At 36.4% G+C, this 21,762-nt stretch overlaps 1 protein-coding gene across 9 annotated transcripts in view; it reads right to left on the bottom strand.

The window, feature by feature from the left end:
* LOC105043884 (uncharacterized) overlaps nucleotides 1–21,762 on the bottom strand; it is a 47,045-nt gene that overhangs the window by 2,470 nt on the left and 22,813 nt on the right. For 3 of the 9 annotated variants that reach the window (XM_029264170.2, XM_019850134.3, XM_073255606.1), the window contains 12 exons: nucleotides 18,458–18,605; nucleotides 18,228–18,328; nucleotides 14,961–15,119; nucleotides 12,648–12,695; nucleotides 12,436–12,543; nucleotides 10,768–10,842; nucleotides 3,636–3,686; nucleotides 3,424–3,570; nucleotides 3,178–3,308; nucleotides 1,016–1,103; nucleotides 774–833; nucleotides 449–707 (listed from right to left, as the gene is read on the bottom strand). In XM_029264170.2, coding sequence (XP_029120003.1) covers nucleotides 449–707; nucleotides 774–833; nucleotides 1,016–1,103; nucleotides 3,178–3,308; nucleotides 3,424–3,570; nucleotides 3,636–3,686; nucleotides 10,768–10,842; nucleotides 12,436–12,543; nucleotides 12,648–12,695; nucleotides 14,961–15,119; nucleotides 18,228–18,328; nucleotides 18,458–18,605 — 1,375 coding nt within the window. Of the gene's footprint in view, nucleotides 1–448; nucleotides 708–773; nucleotides 834–1,015; nucleotides 1,104–3,177; nucleotides 3,349–3,423; nucleotides 3,571–3,635; nucleotides 3,687–10,767; nucleotides 10,843–12,435; nucleotides 12,544–12,647; nucleotides 12,696–14,960; nucleotides 15,120–18,227; nucleotides 18,329–18,457; nucleotides 18,606–21,762 lie in introns of those variants that run through there. The other 6 variants (XM_019850135.3, XR_002164554.3, XM_019850138.3 and 3 more) reach the window with 6 other exon arrangements.

Here is a 21,762-nt window from a genome sequence, read left to right as displayed (position 1 = left end):
TGAGATAGAAAAATTTCTCTTCAAATGAAAATTTATGGCACTTAAAGCTTCAACATACTCGCAGCCCTCTATCTGAACATTTGCATAATTACAACTATGATCAAGAAGCCTAATCCCATCTATTTGAGGTACTTTCTTCCTCTAGTAGTTGGTAAAATGGCTGCACCTCTGCTAAAACAAGCTTCATAAAAAATATTAAGGCTTCATATTAGAATAGAACAAAGATGGGAGATTGATGTGCTACCATCTTAGCTACTCTTTTATGTTTTCACAATTTTTTTAAAAAATATCGTTACTTAGATAAAAGATAAATAAAAGTGGTAGCTTTTGCAAATTTTCTGTCTCGTGTGAGATATTTCACGAAACAATCTCTCCAGAACTCTTGATAGTCGGAGAAGTTACTTCAACACTTCATTGTCAGTGAAGTATCTGTCATGGATGTACATACCTAAAAGCAGTTTCAAAAACTCATCATCACCTATAACACAGTCAGTATCAGTCTTCATGGGCTGTCTCCCGAGTTTTTGAAGTGTGATTTTCTTTTGGAAATCCAGAGAGATGTCTCTGAAAATTTGTGAAGATACTTGTTTTGTGCTGTGATCAGGCGATTCTTTGACATCCTTGCAAGCATCTGCAACAGCTAGGCTCTCATTTTTTATGATAGCAGCATCCTTTGCGATGGAATATCTTAAATCATCCCTCACATCCTGAAATTCATGAGGATGAGATTTCAACTATATCAATAACAAGAGATATACGTTTGTAGTGCTTACATTTAGAAAGTCGATCACTTGTTCCATGAGAGAGGTTGGAGCACATTCAAATTCAGATCCCTACACCAATGATAACATAAAAAATTAGATGCCTACAAGGACACAATCAGTTTCAAGAAAGATTAATAGCATAAAATAAAGGTTCAATATATACAGCAAATGTAATTTATTATGGAAATCATTAGCAGCAAATGCAAAAGTATACTGAAAAAAGCAGTTTTGGAGAAGTTTATATCTTAAACCTCACTGTGGGCATTAAAAACCCCAAAAGGAGTTGTAGATGTATTGGGATCATAAGCATCAAGAAAACATTCCATTGATGTCCTTAGCCTGAAAACAAAAGAAAAGAGAAGAAATCATAACAAAAGAAACAACCTAGTCTTATCTTCGACATAAGCAAAGAAAAGGCATCCATTGTTAGGAGTTTTGTAATTGAAAACTCTGTTACACGGGTAACCTAAGTATGATCCTCAAAGGTCTTACTCAGCACATTGGAATCACTCAGAGCTATGTGATGTCAAATAATATAAACCCCTGTTAACTGCTAAATTTTATACTTATTTCCCCTCATGCTTTTCGATTGATTTTAGGCAAATATTTAAATTTATACACAGCCTTGAGTAGCAAAAGCAATATGCCAAATTAAGCTGCTAGAGCAAGCATAGCATAAACAATAAGCCTATACCATTTAATAGGGTTACTCTCCAGGTCATATACTTGGATATGAAATGTAATTTCAATTGTCTCACTTCTTGCATCTATGCTTTCTTCAGTCTCCCCCACTCTTTCTGGCCCTTAGGGATGCTTTCAGGACTGTCTCTGCATTGCAATAGTCTTCTGTCTAGGCTGCAACTGGAACAAACCATTTCATATTATCCCCCAATACTTTATGAATCCTCAATGATACTCCTAAGCATCCTCTTATGCATTCATGTCCAGCTCTAACCTACCATCTTTCTGTCCACCTCAACAACTTCAACTTTTAAGCATTCATCATATACCACTGTGACCATTTCACGGTCCAAAGTTTGAGCCAAGTATCAAGATTACTCATATGACAATCATAATGATATTCAATGTGTTAGTGGTACTTAAACAATCATACAACACCACAAAAGTAATATTGCATTTCATTTAGCTACATCTTTTCCTATTTCACAAGAGTACATCAACTAGTATAACAAAACCAAGCTAGCAAAATGAGTCTGCTGGGTAAATCTCGTTCCACAATCCTAACCCCACAGTTTTTTTTGGGTATAACCAATACACAAGACCATAAATGCTAGATTCTTTTCCCTTCTAAAAGATGAACAGCCCCTTTTTGTGGCTTTGTTATTGAACACACTATTACATGCTTAAGTAAACACCAAGTCTGCTCCGGTCATAGAACATGTTAATCCAGAGTAAATAGGTGAAATTATTCCACATACTTGGCTCCGAAATGAACTATACCACCCTATAGGGTGAAATAGTTTATTCCAAATTAGGTGGAGGAAACAGCTCAATCAACTTCTTCAAATATCTATTGTGCCCTCAAGATAAATTGATTACTTTTCTAGCATTTCATGGGTTCAACTGGAGTAAACGGGTCGAAGTGGCCTTATTCCATTCAGCCTCCTTTCACCCCAAATAAAACACAGCCCAAGGGTCCTGAATCCTGATTCTCATTAACAGTGAAAAAAATAAATACATAACAAGCATATAAAGCTTCGGACCTCTAAGCTGACACCAGTGTAACCTTATTGGCTTATTGGCACACTTGGAATCCCAGTCTCCCCATAGGTCTCATCAACCACAAGATTGATGTAAATGCATTTGCATATTGCTGCTTCTCGTTGATAAAATAATTGCACCAATGCCTCAGTTTAATGTCCTTTTTTCCTAAAATTTGACAGTTGCTGGATTCGAAATTGCCTTGCTTCAGAATCTCCTAAGAACTTCTGCAGCAGGATAACGTGGAAGGGAAAATTCCTTGTTTTACAAATTATTACATACAAAATGTAGAACCCTGAAAATTAAATGCAAACTTGTACTGCAAAGTTTTTTTAAAAAAATACAAACGGCTGGTAATCTTGATGATTCTTTTTGACACTTCAATGATAAAAAAATTCATATACATTGCTTTGTGAATTAACTGCATATCATATATTGTGCTGGAGCCTATAAATTGGTGTTTATAGTCATCAAGATTTTGTATATGTAGGAACTAGGTCTCTAAATGACTATATATATAAAAAAAAAAGAGAGAGAAAAAGAAAAGAAACAATTCATACAGTACCATTGCCTAGCCTAATTAATAAAGGCAGTTAGAATAACATCCTAAGACCTCAAGGTCACCAATGTTGTCAAAAAGCTGCAATATGACAAGCTTATGAACAAAAGAAGATGGTAAAAAAAAGCATACCTAATACAGTCAGTATTTTCTGTCAAATATGACTTTAAATCCTCAAAGCACTTCTTCTCCAGAGATGCAACTTCTGAACTATTAGATTTCAAAACAGGCCATAATTTATGGAGGACATGATAAACTAGTAACTGCAACAGTAAGAAAAGATAGTTCCATTGATTAGCACACCTGCAGAAACTAATAGAAGTTAACCTCTGCGAAAACAGATGAAAGAAGACCGCTAGAAGAAGATAGTGCTTATACCTGAGTGAAACCACGCAAACTGTGATGATGTGAGGTCAAGAATGGAATTATTGGAGGAAGTAAATTGTTTAGATGATTTATCTGAAGAGACAACTCATTTGCATGAAGGATTACATTGGCTGTTATGAATACATATGAAGCAAGAGCCTGCATGAAAATGCATTCTTATTAATTATTGAAACAAAACGACAGCAGAAAGTAAACACTTATACCTGCGGCCGCATGTTATAGTTGTAAAAAATAGGAATTAACTGCTCTTCAGCCTGTAAGAGTTAATAACAAGATAGAAATCAACAAAGTTAATCTTCAGGAACACAACACAGATTCTGCTAAACAAACTAGTCATATAAAATGATTTTATTTGTCAAGAAAATCCAATGTTGATATCATGTCATGAACCATAAGGGAAAAGAGACAGATGATAAAGTAAAAAGCATGATTAGCTCCGAACATCCATTCTTGAAAATATATAAAAACCAAAGTTATTAACAGAGTTCAACTGCAACTCAAGCAGCTAAATGCCAACTAATGCAATATAATACCATTGTAAACTTCTAGCTTGCAATCCAAAAAAAAGGGGCAACCACATATGCAGAGAATGTGGCATATAAAAGCTAACATCTAGTTAATTCAACAATTAAGAGAACATATGATACCACATGCCAAACTAAATCAGATTAATTTACAAGGTAACTTATATGCAAAAAGGTTGTTGGGCTGATAGCTTTTTCCAGGATTGACTGATGCATAATTTAAAGTGATGATGCCATAGATATTCAAACTATCTTTCAAAAATCACAATGTTTTCCACAAATCCTAGAAGAATAACATAAAATCAACCTCCAATCAACAATTGAAAGAACAATAGGGTGATACAGGACTTATATTGATATTGTCACAAGTATAATTTAGCTAGGGCCAAAAGCTGTCCATTATAGAAACCTTCCTGTTATCGAAAGCCCATTACCATGTTATTCACATCTAGGATGCAAGAACTGCTCAGTTTGGTTAGAACCGCTAGGTTTGGCATGAATCGAGGGCATCTCAGTTTGCATAGGCTTGGCTAACCACACAACGAACCACCCCATACATAGAACCAACTGAACCACTCCGGTACCAAGCAATTCAGCATACCAGCTTCACCTCACCCCCGACTAGCTAGTTCAAGGGTGGGACGGAGCGGTACTGCTCAAAAACCTCTCTGAGACTTTTTTTTTCTCCTTTATTTGGGCCAAAAAAGGAGCAAGGACAGGAGAGCAAGGTGAGATGTTTACAATCTAGCTACTCATTAAAAACTAAGAATTTTGGGCTCAAAAATTACAAGACTCAAAGTATGTGGGTTCTTTCCTCCTCCTAATGTTTTGAAAAATCTAAGGCAAAATCTCTAAAAAACTCTATGAACACAATCAAAATTTTGCCAAAAGATGATGCAATAAAAATGAAATTATTGTATTCATGCCCCAGATCATGAATCTAAGCTCCAATAAGGGGATTTGGGGCTAACCCCAAAACCTACACACAAAATTCTATTTAATTCAAAATTAATATGATCAAACAATGTTTGTGTAGCTGATTTTTTGATGTAGTGTGGGTAATGGATTATTTTGCAACCCCATTGGATTAATTATTTTTTGGCCATTATTATTTTTAAATTGATCTTGAATAATTTTACAAATCTATAATTTTGAAAAATATGTACATGAAACGTTAGAGGCAAGCCTTGGTGCAAAAGTGAGGTTACTCCATTGTGACCTTGGGTGCCATGGATCCAAAACATAGAAACCTCCTCTCTACATGCCAGGGTACTATGTACATTGGACCATCCCTGGACCACACAATGGCCAGAGCCACATGAACTAGGATGCCCTTTTTTTTTATACTTGAAAGTGTTAGATAATTATACTTCCACTTTTTAACTCATCTATAAAAAATCTCTAAAAAACCTAGACTTCTTTAGTGTACATCCATCCATTAGTTGTAATTGCTAATACATGACGCAACCTAAGCCATGTTTCGATGGAAAGAGAAAGAAGATGCACGAAACAAGAAAACAAAAGAAGAAGAAACTCTTTTCTCTGAAGTTTTGATTCAATAATCACGAAATAAACTAAAACTAATTACAACGTTGGCTAAAAGGACCTTATTTATAGAGTAAAAGTCCTAATCTAATAGCAAAAGAATTCTGAAACAAAATAGAAAAAAGATTAACATAAGGATTGAAACTCCCCATTCGACTAGGATTCTTTTGGACTCCCGTTGACTTGTCAAACAATAGAATTAGGCTCCGAAATTTGAAATGATGGCAAAGCGGCCAGCCTCGTAGAGCACGAAAAAGCTTTCCGAAATGAGATCATAATAGTAATTCTGACATCGGATAAGAAAGTTATGATCGTTCTAGCTCAGCAGTGTCAAAATCGATAGAGTTAGGTGCACTTAACCCGATTTTTTAATTTTTCAGGTCCGTTTCTTCAAATCACAGTTTGCACTAGCTAAGACGTCTGCATAATACTCCCCAGACTGGAAAGAACTTGCCCTCAAATTCAAAAACTTCAATGCTTCCTGCAAGAGTAATTCATCAAAAGGTTGATGCTAGTCTCTGACTTTGGTGTAGGCAGATCTTCTTTCTTCATCAGCGCCAGAATAATCTTTTGACAGTCCTTCCAAAACATGTAGGTATACCGGTGACCATCATAGGTGACGCTACGATCATATTGCCATGACCTCCCTAAAAGCAAATGATAAGCATCCATAGTAACGATGTCGCACCAAACTTCATCGAAGTACTTCTGTCCGATAAAAAATGAGACGACAGTGACTATTGACAACCACCACTCTCCCTTTCCAAAATCATGATAGCTTGTACCGCTGAAGATGCTTTTCTGTGATCAAGTTCAGCTTAAAGATGGCTTTTTAAAAGATATTCTTGCAGCTACCTCCATCGATAATGACCTTGCAGACCTCATCTTTAATAGTGTAGGAAGTATGGAAGATGTTGGTCCACCTCCCGTCTTCTTTCTCTTTTTTTGGAGCAAGCAGACTCTTTCGAACAATTAGAGCCTCTCCTCTATCTCCAAACAACAGAAAATCATCCTCCTTGTCACCTCCATCATAGATAGGCTCTTGATCCTCGTCGAAAGATTTGTCTTCTTCTATCAGCAACTGCTTTCTAGGTCATCCGGCAGGCTTCTTGCACTTGCTCTGCATGTGTCCAATCTCATCACAATCGTAGCACTGCAGAGTTGACGATCCAGTCGGAATTGGCTTCGATGACCTTGCTTCAATAACAGCACAAACAAGGGTAGAAGTTAGGTTGCGCCGCATGTCCTGATTCTCCGACGTTTGGTTGTTTTGCAGGAGAGGATCAGATCTAGGCACGAGCCTTCTTCACAGCTACTCAGCAACCACGGCTCGGTGGTACGCTTCCTTGACCATCCATAGAGAGTAGAGCCTCAAGACATCTTGGATCTGTTGCTTTAGGCCACCAAGGTATCTTGCCATCCTCTGCCCCTCACTCTCCACCAAATCATTTTTGACGACCAACTAGTAGAACTCTGAATAATCATCTATGGATCTAGGCCCTTGTCAGAGGTTTTGCAAGCGCTGGTACATGATCTGCATGTAGTCGAAGGACAGGAATTGCTCCCACAACACCTTCATCTTCTCCCAGTCCTAAATCTTTGATTTACCTCTGCGCTCCCTAATTTTCTTCAATTATTGCCATCACGCAGAAGCCCAATCTATCAATTTTAGTGCGATAAGCTTCACCTTCTTATCGTCTGAAATTTTCTTGTACTCGAAGATGCGCTCGATCTAATCCAGCCAATCGAGAAATATCTCCACTTGTAGGTTATCCGAATATTCAAACAAATCTACTCTGATGGTATCATACCAGCAGATTGATCGCTCGAATGAGCTGCCACGACCTTCTTATCGATAGACGAGACCACCTCTATCGAAGAAATTCTTGAAATCTAAAGCTTCTTCATCAGATCTGCGATCTTTTGAATCCGCCTCAAATCTCACCTCCCGAGTTTCCAACTACATAAGGCATGCATTCAGTTCGATCATCTGTCTCCTCAAATCTTCAAACTCAATCATCAGATCCTGTTCCCGCTGCGTGATTTCATTATGAGCTACCATCACCTGATTTGTAGGTTGGTTCTTCTTGCGACCACCACCTACCATCTGGACTTTAGAAAAGATGCTCCACACAAGGATCGATAGGGCTCTGATACCAACTGACGCAGCTTAAGCCACGTTTCAATGGAAAGAGAAAAAGATGCACGAAACAAGAAAACAGCAAAAGAAGAAGAAACTCTCTTCTCTAAAGTCTTAATTCAATAATTATGAAATAAACTAAAACAAATTACAATATTGGCCAAAGGGGCTTTATTTATAAAATAAAAGTCTTAACCTAATAGCAAAAGGACTCTGAAATAAAATAAAAAAATAATTAACATGAGGATTAAAACTCCCAATTCGATTAGGATTCTTCTGAACTCCCATTGATCTATCAAACAACAGAATTAGGCTTCAAAATTCAGAGTGACGACGAAACAGCCAGCCTCATATAGCATAAAAAGAGCTTTCCAAAATGGGATCATAATAGCGATTCTGACATCGGATAAAAAAGTTATGACCGTTCTAGCTTCGCAGCGTCAAAATCGATATGGTTAGATGCAGTCAATCCGATTTCTTAATCTTTCGGATTCGTTTCTTCAAATCACAGTTTGCACTAGCTAAGACGTCTGTGTCGGTACACTTCTATATAAAATTACAATTTCTAGTAATCTAGTTGCTTTCAAATGCTATCTATAAATCTATATGTTATATATGTAATTCAAATAGTGTATGAGACATCATTTATGCAATAGATATGCATGTTTGATGTTCCTTAGTTCAGTAGGTACAGAAAACCATAACTAGGCTATTTAACTTGATAGTCACATTATCATAGTAGCAGGAGTCTTCCATTTAGGATGTCAAACAGGAGTCTTCCATTTAGGATGTCGAACCTGCTACCATAACTCATAAACTTGTTAAGCAAGCTTCGCTATCTCGATATTGGACCCCGTACCATTACCATCCTATTACAATATCGGTATGCAATATGGTACAATAAGGTTCAACATATCAAATGTTGGTATGGTATGTTACCACAAACCAGTTTGGTACCAGTACAATACGGGATGCCCAAAATGACACGATACTGACCGGTATGGCAAACGTTGCCCATTAATATTTTTCATACTAAATATTTTGAGAGACTTGCTTCCCATATCTACACCCAATCCACTTCCAATAATTAACACAAAAATATAACATCTAGACAAGAAAACGTAATAAGAAACACAAAATTAGAGCTTGGAGGACAAAAGAGGCCATAACAGAGGTGTTTGAGGCATGTATAAGAATCCTATTAATATCCTTTATCGGCATGATCCTTGGTTCCATGAATATCAAACCCACCCTTGGCTTATATGGGTTCGATCCGCGGTATATCGATTCTTGATTCACGTACTTGCTTGTTCACTCTTATGCACCTCTTTAATGGCATCTATGTAGCTCTGTACAACATTCTTCCAAGACTATGAAATGATCCTAAATGGTAGATAATTGCGCACTCTTATGCACCTCTTCAGTGGCATCTATGTATCTTGGTACAATATTCTTCCAAGCCTGTGAAATGATCCTAAATGGTAGATAATTTTCATTTATTCTAGCTTGATATAAACCATGTACAATTTCCCTCTCCCTTAAATATCTACATTAATTTTTATAGCCAATAACTCATTTGGGTAGTTAACCTGCATGGCCTAAATCTCTTAAATATGTTTCATTACCGATCTTAGTCTTTGCACAACCACAACTACCCATAATTTAAGTGTGGCTCAAAAAATTAAGTCCTAGAAGGTTCTCGTAGTTTGTAGATCAACTTTATTTTCATTGAGATATTATAAGAACCACAGCAGTTCTTCGCCAATAACAATGCATATTTTCAGCTACACTATTACATTTCAGTCATCTGGTTTACATTTTCTTTTAAATGGAGTTGAGAGTTTGGTACAGCGGATTGGACAGTGGGGTAAATGCAATGGTTTCCATGCCAAAGTAAGTGACTTCTTATAATGTACTTAGTAGTTAAATTCATGGCGGTTATTAGTAGCTATGCAAGTGGGATACAAAGGTTAGATGATTAGTGGTTAACCAAAATTTGGGAAATTTACCAACTTTCATGGCTTGCATGACTTTCAACTTAACTTACAAGGAGATAAGCATATCCTAAGTTGCAATCTTATAATCTAGGTAAGCGACGGCTCACTAGCTCAACTACAATTGACAAGATTAGGTTGTTGAGTGACCAGTTTGACATAGTTGGATTTCATCAACAAATGAAATTAAGGTTAGGTATCACAGTTCCAAGACATGGACCACAGGTTTGGGCTAAGTTTTTAGGATCAATATACTTCAAGCTAAGTTTGAGCTCAACCTTTTTAGGGTGAACAGACCTATTCCATACACCATAAACAAAGCCAACTCAATGAATTCATGAATTTATCATGGCCTTATTATTGTCTGTTCGATTAAGATGCAATTTGATATCAAACCTTCCACAAAATTTTCCTCATCTTCTCCCGACTCATCTTCATTTGGTTTGTTCCATCTCAAATTGGGTCTGACTTCAACTCCACCTAGTTTTAAGAAGGTCATAATTTGAGTGTAAAGCATTGTAAATGTGAAAAATAGTTAAATAATATGATGTTAATATTAGATACTTGACCCAATAGCTTAGTAGTGATATTGACACAATTACAATATGTTTCTCCTTACTCTCCGTTTACCTTCTAATGTTTTTGATAGAAATATGATTATAACACTAATCTTCAATTCAAGTAGCACAGAAAAATTAGAAGGTGAGAAGAATTCATCCTCCTAGTATGTTTATTGTGTTTTCTGGCAGAATCTTTGCCTCCTAATCAAAAGTAGAAAGAATGTGAACAATATCAAGTGTGCCATGACAAGCTTTTTGGACATCAATGAACAAAATTTGCAAAAGAAAATAGTGGAGGCAAAATGATTTTTACAAACCAAAAGAACACAGTAATCAGGTCAACAAAAGTATCAACGTGTTCTGCCATGCATAGAACACACAAAATGACAACAATTATTAAACAGCATATTACAATTTCCACAACAAGATTATGCATTAAACAGAAAATATTTAAACATCACAGGAACAAATAGTACATAGGGTCCATCAGTACAGACGATTTATCAAAACCAGAAGTTATGGGATTTCCTCAAAAGGCAATAAAATAGTCAGAGAATGATCAAGCTCCTTACCAGCAGCGGAAATTTTAAGTATATCTGTATTGCAAAAGTTTCCAGATATTGCCGGACAGCTGGTAAATTGTTTCTCTGCAATGCAAGAAAAATTTTATTGTCAGTTTATAACTACAATTACACATTCATGAAATCAACAACAAATAACAGATACCTACATGAAAAAATATAAATGAACACATGCAGTTGGACATATTTTTCCCTCTACATACTTCATGCACAAGATGAACATGTTTTGGTAGTACATATGTGATTCCTTACTCCCATCACTGGGCAAGGGTGTAATAGCATGTTGTTCTAATGTCTCTATGGCATTCTCTTAAAGCCTTGATGAGCTGTTGACCATGCTTGATTGTTCATATGACCCTGTATATGGAGTGTGTATATATAAAGTACAAAATTACTTGAAAGACAAAACCCTATATATGATGCATTGTTCATAGAGCACGAGTTCTTGACATATTTATACATTTTAGAGTAACCTAGAGTAGTTCATTGCTGCATTCATTTCCATAACAGCTCAAAACTTCCAGAGATGGAGGCCAACATCCAGGAACCATGACATAAAGTTTCTAGATGAACTATACAGATTCATCCATCTATGGGAGATTCTGTCAAGCCAACATGTCGGAGATCATGTTTCAGTGGCATAATATATCAAGCATGATGTATGCACTTGCAAACTTACACATGAAAGTACATCTATAAAAAGCATTTAAATCTAAATGGTATTCTGAATATTCATTCAGATTTGGTATATCATCATTTTCTTGAGACAGATTGCTCGAGCTTTGTACAAATACCCTTTCACAATTCTTGTTTCTGACTTGCACATTTTCATTTAGATCAGTCTCTGCATGAAGTTGAGACGTGTACTTAGGGGCTAGGGAAATGTATATACCAGCTCCTATGTGAACCATTTGGTGGTTTTACGTGTGGTGGTTGATGAGAAGTTCATAGATAAGAAGATAAGCAAGAGGAAGAAGAAGAATAGAAGAGATATATGTAGAATCTTAAAAGATAAATTCACTATACATAATTCATATATTTCAAAATAATACAATGGTTCGCACAGATTCATTTCCAGAGACACCAAAGCAACATGAAATAAATACTTCCTAGTTCGTGTTCTTTAGGTTTCATCTTGCCCATTATGACCCTATGTTCCTTTCAACATAATTTGACTTGACATAGAACAACTAAATCAGGGTAACCTCCACAATACTGAGTGTACCATAGCCATAACCATAACCATAACTATCAATTCTTGACACAACGATTTGGGGTCATCTATTTATGGGTTCTCATTACCATAATATTGAAGACCATGCCATTCCCCAGAATACATATGACTTCAGACTTTTTACTGTGACTATAAACAATGAATTCTAAGACTCTTGGATTCGCTAAACTAACCCTAAAAATAAATCCACAGATACAACAAAAACAAGGAAAACTAATTTTTCCCATACCAACATTAATACTTTGCAATGGAGTCAACTTTTCAATACAAGTTAGAAAGAAATCTTTCCACCACATTAATAATTCATCAATAAACATTTAGAATCTAAGTGAAACATCACACATCATTCCCCAAGACAGTGCAATAGACCATTAAAAATAACTAACTTGATTTCTGCTACATAAAAAGAATGAAGATGTACATACACATAGGCAAATATGTAAGTTAGATGTGACTTCTTCTACTATATCCTCCTCAACAAAGTGTGATAGTATGCATATCATTTGCCAAGCACGAACTTTGCGCCGATGGATCTGACAAAAAATGGAGATCTATGTCATATTGTGATACTTCATGCTATGCCGATTAAATGTGAGGGTTATTTAAAACCCAAAAGCAGATAAGAAAGAATACTCACACCACTATATTTTTTGTAAAGTTCCTTTGCAAGATCTTTATCATTAACCTTGTTGTAAAAATAGAAAGGCAGATGTTAGACATTGAATTCCAGGTCTATCATAACATGATTAAACTAGTCAGCATAAGCAATGAATTAGATTTCACAAAAAAAAAAAAGGGTTTCTGAAGAAACGCACCAGTAACAAATAATTGATTTAAAAAATACCAAGGATTGAAATATCACAGGGTAATGGTGCGCTGACCTGGCATTGGCACACTATATGTCTTGCCAACCTGTGCCATGCTTACAGGCATTTGAATCCATGACAAATACAAGATACATTTTATTGTTAGAGGATACTTATAAGAGATATCAGTTAACACTTAATCCACAGATTTTTGTTCCCCCAATTTACGTTTCAGAGGAATCCAAATCAGGCATGCTGATAAGTCAGGCCAAGCGAGGTTTTAGTCAGGGCAAATTCCAGTCTTTTTTTTTTTTAAAAAAAAAAGCATCCACTACTTGCCCTATCTATAATTGAGTTGAAATAAATAAACTCATAACTGGCCAATTTATTTTTGTATGGAGCCATACTGGATCTGAAAACCCAAGGGCTCACCTGTCAGTCATAAAAATGGAGTAGGGTCGACATCCAGATAAAGTGAAAGAGAGGAGGAGAAAATACAAATGGAGAAGAACATGATAAATCCTAAACACATTGCTCATTCCACTTTTTCCTTCAATATTTTTTATTCTTTTTCTTAACTATGAGGTACATGGCTTTCTAAATCACAGAAACTAACCCATGACCCACCACACATTTTTATCACTAATCCACTACCATAGAGGCATAGGGGTTAGTTACTTAGTTTAAGGGTTTATCTACCGTATTATGAATGGATAGAGTTTCTACCCACACAGCACCTTGCCAATGTATAATGGGTTCAGTCTTTAGTAACCAAAACCAAAACCAATAACAAAAGTACTTCACCCCAACCATGTTGTTCCAGGTGAATTCATAGGTCTAGCTCAAAAATTGCTGCCCTTAGTCTAAATATATTGGATTTTGGTTCATTTATGTTTTACGATGTTTAGATCATGATTTACATGCCTTACCATATAGCTTAGCACAATAACACTTGTTATAATCTATTTTTTGTCCACTTTATCCATGGGCAGGAGGCCTCCATCACACATGATTGTTGGTTTTTAGGTACTTCTAATGACGTAGATCATGCTGGCATGGATTCTCCATTTGCGAATGTATTGATATGTACATATGTATGAATTTAACCAAGTTTTATCGATGCTAAACAGAAGTATCCTAAATGTTAACAATGCATCTTTTATGATGCAAATAAACTACTACTGCTATTTTCTCCATATATCATCAGTTACAAATTATGCCAAGCTCTCACTTTTTATTTGACTAATTCACTATGTTATATGAGAGATAAAGACAGAAGCATATCACCCCAAGAACTAGATTCAAATATAATCTCTAGTTTGTGAAGGAAAAAGTAGCCACCTGTAGGAGCTTGAAAGTGACAGAATTCACTATAAATAAGGTGCTTGGACACTTGTTGCTTTAGTGTTATCCCACAAGGAAAGATTACATAACCTTATAACTGATGTTAGTGAAGATATCACCACAAAAGGGAGGGCCATGCATTAGTCAATCTATGTATTGTAGACCATACATACATGTATACAAGTTCGAATACAGCAAACTGGTATATTTCTTTAATCCTTGTAGAAATTCGTAAGTTTAATATTGCATTGTGGCTAACAAGAGAATTTTTACGAATTTGCACATAAAGAGCAGGGATGACAAGTGAAGACTTGATGCTGCTTGAGTCATTATAAGAGCAACTGATGTAAGTCCGATGGACATGCAGTGCACGATTATCACTTTATTTTTTTTCAGTTTCATAGATGAAAATTAGATCAAGACAATAATGTGGCATAGATACTTCAATCCATAGCAAAAGAAATATCAGTGTTTTAAAATGATCCACTATACATATACTAATTTATCAAAAAAATAAAAAAGGACCATTCCTGGAAATCTATGGATGAGCAAAGGTACCTTTTTCTGCATATGAAGTGTACAAAAAAAGAAAATGCAAAATTTTAAAAATATGATTCTGCACAGAGTTTTTATCACCAAGCCTGCCAACAATGAAGCAATTCTATTTCCCAGCATTGCAAACAGATCATAAAATGTTAAGTCCACGTCCATAAATATCAAGGAACCATAAAGCTTATTAACTTAAAAAAGCTTCTACAATACAACCCTGTTCCCAATACTTCAGTATTATAAGCCCATACCACAGAATCAAGAAGCTCTAGTAGAAATGCTTTTCCACATTGAAATGAAGCCAAGGTATCTTGATTTTCCAGTTCACTTCTCCTGTTAGCTACATTTGCTAATTTGTAAAACAAAACAGCAACAGATACACGAGCATACATCTCTGTGTTGATAAACACCTGAAAGAGTGCAACACGAGACAATAAATAGCCAATATAGCTTAACATATTAGAAAGGCATACAAAAGATTTCACAGAACAGTGGCACGTGTAATTTGGAAGTCAAAATATAAAATGCTATAGCAAGAGAAGCAGCATGAAGCAGCAAAAGCATGGAATATTGTATCCTATAAAATCATGCAGGTCCTACTTCGTTGATGACGTGAGACAAAAACATCAAAAATGCAAAAAATACAAGGAAGTCATAAAACTAGGTTGGCTGAACTGATACAATATTAATGATTGGCCTGTACGGTACAATACCTGAGATGGTACACCTTGGCATGAATAAGGAAAAACGGAACCCAAGCAGTATGGGATGATATGCAATGACATGAGGGTGTTATGCTTCAATATAAAGCAACACCTGCTTGTGTCACCCAATAGCAATGTGTTTTGTCCCTAATTGAACAGGCTCATGACCTGTATGATATGTATCAGCCAGTACAGTTTTTTAACTGGTATTCATAAGATGTCGACCCTTTTGCAACAATTTTAACAACAGCAAAAGACGATGGTAACAAGGAAGGTTCAAAAGGCTTGGTGCTGATAATTTCAGCTTTGGTTTCAACTTTTCCCTTGAAAACAATAAAAATCAAGAAAAAAAAATAGAAACAATGATAAAAGCAAAGAAAAATAAAATATAACAAGGAAATATATTAGCAACCATTTTAACGTATATTATATTCATTGCAACATATGAATGCTTGGTTTCAATAGTTTCAAATTGACTCAAACAAAAGTAGTTCTAAAATAAAAAAATAATACTAAAAAATCATGTTCAGTGTATAATCATTTGATTATTTGATGCAACCTAACATGTGATAAACAAAACATTATGACATTTGAATTCTGCGATAGTGAGCCATATGTAAAAGGATTTACATTTTTAAGTCTTCTCTGGAACATAACATTACATGGCTTACAGATCTTCTGAGAACTTGCAAATTCCATGTTGCATGGCCTTCAATCTTCTGAAAATTTGCAAATTCCATTTAATTTGGACAAAATGCTTCCTAAATGAAGGAATGGCAAATAAATTGGTATAGATAGCTCATAATATGTTGAATTTGGCTATATACTTAGTTCTAGTAAAAACTCCATAACTGGCCCAATTTTTGGATTGATTTTGGCCAAAACCAAATCATCTATTTCATGTTTATTACCGGAGAAACTTCAGACATGCTACCAGGAAAAGAAAATTTTATTTTCGAGAGTATCTGACCGAGCATATTGCTACAAGAATAAATCAGAGGAAACACTTCTAAAGTCGGTAGAGAGCACAACACCCTCCAACTAGAAAATCATAACTAGCAACAAGCCAAATATTTAACTAGCTTATTCAATAAGCTTGGAATCATAGGCCATATGAATGAAAAGTTGCACTAAATGTCATGGTACAAAATTGATGGCCATAATGCATAGTTATGTTATAGGGTAATAAAACAATAGAACAAATAGTACTATGTTAGAGAGTTATACTACAAAAAAAGAAGCTTGATCAATAGAGGCCATTGCAAACCAAAATATTATATGACCACTGCATCCCTATCACCAAGCTCATGTCTACTGTTGACCATCTTACATATTCAAAACACCCAATATGACCATCTAAAGCACCACCTGTAAAATCTTCTCTCTTTGGAATTCCTTATATTGTTCCTTCCAACTCCTATCAAAATCACCTCTTTGTTCTCTCCAACCCTACTTTGAGGTGCAAAAGTAGTAATTATATCAATAATGTCCTTATCTAAAATAAGTTTAACAGCCATTATTCTTATCATTTCTACAAACCTAAATACCGGTGCATATGGTTCTGTACTAGACATACCATACCTAATAACATACCAACTACCAAATATAAATATGCCCCTTAGTCCCAACCCTTTCCACCAAATGATAAATCATCTCTTATTTGCTTTGTTGATGGTAGCACTAACAGGCCTGCCATGTGTCAATGTGATGCCATTAAGACTGGAAACTGGCTGAGCCAAGCTGGGCCATCCTCTTGCTCAACCCAAAGCCCAAACATAAGCCCTACCCAAAGCTCGAGCATGCCCAACCAGAACGAAGCCAGAGCAAGCTCAACTATAATGGAGCCCATGCCGGCCTGACCCAAATGGAGCCCCATCTGGCTAGGCCTAAAAGAAAAGTAAGAAAAAGGGGATCGAACCCCCCACCACCATAAATCCCATTCCACCCCTCCAGCTTCAGTCTAATATTCAGTCAAATGGCCTATTAATGTATGCTAAGATTGGAGAGGAAGAAAAGAGGCAAGAACAGAAAGGGGGCGAGAGAAGGTTGGAGGAAGATGGAGAGGAAGGAGCAGCGTGGAGGTTGGGCTTAGGAACAATAGTCAATAGTGAAGAAGCTAGGATTGGGCACAGCAAAGGTACTGCTGACAATGGAGGTGAGGGGAGGGTGAGGTAGACAGAAAGCGGGAGAAGCGGATCGAGATGAAGGGGGAAGTAGGGATCAAGATGTGGAACAAGAAGGGAGGGATTTAGACGAGGAGAGAGGGGCTATCAAGATGAGTAGTAGGAAGCGGGAGGGTGGGAATCGAGAAAAGGAAGGAAGGGGGTGTGTAATTGAGATGAGAAATGGGCAGGTGGGCAGCAATGGGTAGGATGGGGTTAAGATAAGGAACAGGGAGGCTTGGGCTCAGGTATCAACCTAAGTTTGAACTTAGGCCTGGCCAACGCAAGACCCAAACTTGGCCCAAAATTTTTCTATCCTTGGATTTCAAGCCCGAGCCCAACCCCAACTATAACAAGCTGAGCCCAAAGCCCAACCCAAAAATGGCCCAACCTGATAGACCTGTAGCCAACTTCCACCCTGGATAATGCACCACACCAATACATGTATTGGTATTGGTAATTTCAACCATTTGTGTACATGTATATGTACATGAGCACATTATAGGCATCTGGACACAAAAACATTTAATTTAAAAGATATGTGGGAGGAACTCAGCTTAGCAATCCATTGATAAAAGAAGATACAACTTTTAATTGATTAATATATCTACAAGGCAACCACAGTTAATAATGATGGTGCATTTTGGATTACCTCTGTGAATTCACGATCTGGGCTTTGAGCTAGCAATGAAACTTCCATTCTTGCTTCATGATTTTCAAATAATTCAGCTTCAAAATCCTCATCGAAAGCCACTGTCCCCCACCCAACCCCAGAAGAAAAAAAAGCCACAATAGTAACGAAGGAATAAAGCAATTGTTGTAATAACATCCAATGAAATTGTTTCACAAAGACAACAAAGTAATGGAAGAGGGTGAATATACCAGATCCATATAGGGTTAGCAACTTCAACTCTTTTATGTAATATTTGATTGTCCTAGGATACGAGAGCCATAACCCAGTCAAGTGCAAAGCTGCAAGTCGAATGGTGCGAGGGCTTTTCGTGCCTTCATCAAGAAGCTTTTCTGTGAACTGCAAGAAAGAAAAAAAATCACAAACTTCCTCAAATCTCTCTGTAATAATAGAAGGCTTTGCTAAGATAGATAGCAGAAAAAAGGTAAGATAAGACTTGGTCCAGGAATGAAGAAACAACTATAATATATACAAAACCAATATCTCAAAACTTTGCTGGTGTAATAATTCCACTACACAAATTTGCACTTCGAAAAACAAGCAGATGATTCCAAGGAACCATAATGCATCCTAACTTCATCCAAGACACTTAAACTGATCGAGATTTTAAGTACACCTGACATCTGTACTGCAAATACCATAGGAAAGTCAATAGGAATTAAGTATGCTCCCCATACATTAGGTAATAGTCCAGCATATTATACCGACACTGAGTATGCACATACAGGCCATGTGCCAATATAGGTATTGGTGCCAATCCTTAAAAACCTGCTTAAACATAGATTTTTTGATGGAATTGGTCAGGTTCTCACAAGAGCATCTTCCTCGATTAGAAGGATGCACTCACAATAATCAGTTATTCATCAAGCCAGAATCCAAGTTAGTTTTCCAGTTCTTAATATCACCAACTGTTTCATCAAATGGCGATCTATCACTATTTTTATTTGCTTCCAATAATCTAATATTTATTGCCATGAGGATATATATTATTTTCTTCTGATTTTCTCCTTTATGAAAACAACAATATAGATTGAACTACAATTTGCAGAACCTCCCCTTATAAACTTTTAAAAGAACAGATGTGGAAGCAGATTTTAATGTAGGAATGGAAAGTGAAGCTTGAAGAAAAATTTAAGGTTAAAAAGTGCCTAAGAAAGCAAGTATGGGACCAAGAGTTTGGAGAAATTCCAAAAAAGACAAAGGTAATCAAGGTATGGATATTCTAGTTACGTATCCTACATACCAGTGGATGGCCAAGTAGCTTGCCAAACATGGTATTCCGTACCAGTCCGAACTGGTCGGTACACTCCATACCATACCGTACCGGTGGAGAACCGATCCGGTTCAAGCCAGATTTCAAAAAATGGCCTAAACCAGATCGAACTGGCTGGTTCGGTACGATATCGACCAAAACCGCCTGATACCGGACGGTTTGGTCCGGTTCGGTATGGTACGGTACGGTATTGGTTTGGTTCGATTTTCTTTTCTTTTTTTTTTTGTGCCATTGGATGAGATTTTTTTTTTATTTTTTTATTATCAGTACGGTATGGTACACTACCGACCAACAACAGGCACGGATTCTGATACCAAGTCCATGAACCTTGTTGCCAAAAAAATGAAACCTCAAATTTCTATGACACAAATGGCTAGGCAGTGACCATGGATTGGGTCAAAGCAAATTAAGGCATCACGGCATGATTTAGGTTGCAACAGAAGACTAACCTTACCTTTCTCTCTCACCTCATGAGCTCTAAGAGAACAGTAAAGAGAGACAGAAAGCAAGGGCATCCAGGTAACGTGGCACACCAAAAAGTAGTGATGCTAGGTGCATTCTTCTCTCCCTCCTCAAAGATTAAGCCTTTAAAGGCAACCCACTTGAAAAATTTAGTGCTTAGACTTACCAACTTGTGAAGAAAGACAGCATAAAAGGTTTTTAAAAAAAAAAAAAGAAATCAAAGCTCCTTGCAACATTCTAACTGAACAAAAAAAAAAAAAACTAGGCAAGCACCTGTACATTGCCAGAGCCTTTTGCTTTACAACTCAGAATTGTGCCAAGAAAACCAATTCATTTGAGTGTTATAATCATAGATGGTTGCTGATGCCTTTCGCTTTAAAAATTATACTGACATCTAAACAAACATACAGGTGTCCAAAAGTATAGAAAAAATTATCAAGTGCAACAAAAACTTTCTGTATGCTGAATGCACCTATCAATTTCTTAGGAAGAAAAAATAATAACTAAGCTTGGTGATCACATGTCATGCTTGCTAAACAGTTTACAGCAGAAAATTGCCGATAAGAATTTATTCTAATCAATATAACTCATGAACTTCTCCTTTTATCTGAGAAATCTGACCAGTGAACTTAACTATTTTTGAGTCTTAAATGTTCTTTATGTTGATGGTGGTTCTTGACTTAGAATTTGAATCATATCCATGCACTTATTTCCTCTTGAACATTAAAATGTCTGGTGCAATAATCTTGCCTTTGCTTAAAAAAATAAGAGTGTCATCTTAAAATCTGTTCCTGGACATCATAGCTCTAAGTTTAGGGACAAATCAGACAATACTTTCAAGTCGGTAATAACTAATAACCAAAAATATGACAAAAATGAAATCCCGAAATGTCAGATTAAGGGGGAAAAGAAAGATATAAATACACTTCAATCAAAGTCTTAAATGAATACTGTTATACTAAGTTGCTGAGAATCAGTATTCCTCATTCCTGGTTCCTTTCAACTCCAGAATCTCACCTGTGATCAAGAATCAAGACCCATCATCAGCCATCATAGTCTAGATCATGAGTTTCTCTTAACTTTTGAGGCTTGCTCCACCAAGAGGAACAGTAAACAACAAAGCTCAGGGCTGTTGGTTTCAACCAAAATAATCATTACCCATATCGAGTACAGAATATTTTATAGGATATCAAACATGAGAAAAATGGATATGCAAGGAGGAGGGGGAGGTGGATGCATGTGTAATCATAGGAGCCTGATCATGGGACAACAGGCATGATTGCATGAAATACTGAATTAATCGATTATAGGAGACCTACAGGATCTGACAGTTCATTCATGAGCAACACTAAACATCCTCGGAGCTTTTGAGGTTTGCCCACCATGATAATAGATATAAAACAAAATGCATTAGCACCAAATTAAATTTTTAAGAACCATGGAGATGATAGAATTAACTTTTGGATGGAAAGAGGAGAGGTAATTGCAAAACTGAGGATTAGTGTTCAGACCATTATATGGATTAGATATTACCATAATATGAAATGGATACTTGAGGCACTTAAAATTAAGAGAACATTGAACAATGAACTCAAATGGATAGATTCAAGTGATCAAGAAATAGTCCACACCTGCAAGCCAAATTAAATTAGTTCTAGGTCAATTTCCTGAATACAAGGATGAAACTCAATCATGCATGGCCTTCAAGGTACAAGGGTACAACTTGATGTAGAACAGAGGAGGGAGAGCAAAACATCAGGC

The sequence above is a fragment of the Elaeis guineensis genome, chromosome 4, assembly GCF_000442705.2.
Source record: "Elaeis guineensis isolate ETL-2024a chromosome 4, EG11, whole genome shotgun sequence".
Classification (NCBI taxonomy): Eukaryota; Viridiplantae; Streptophyta; class Magnoliopsida; order Arecales; family Arecaceae; genus Elaeis; species Elaeis guineensis.
This window is presented reverse-complemented; position numbering and strand designations above follow the sequence as displayed.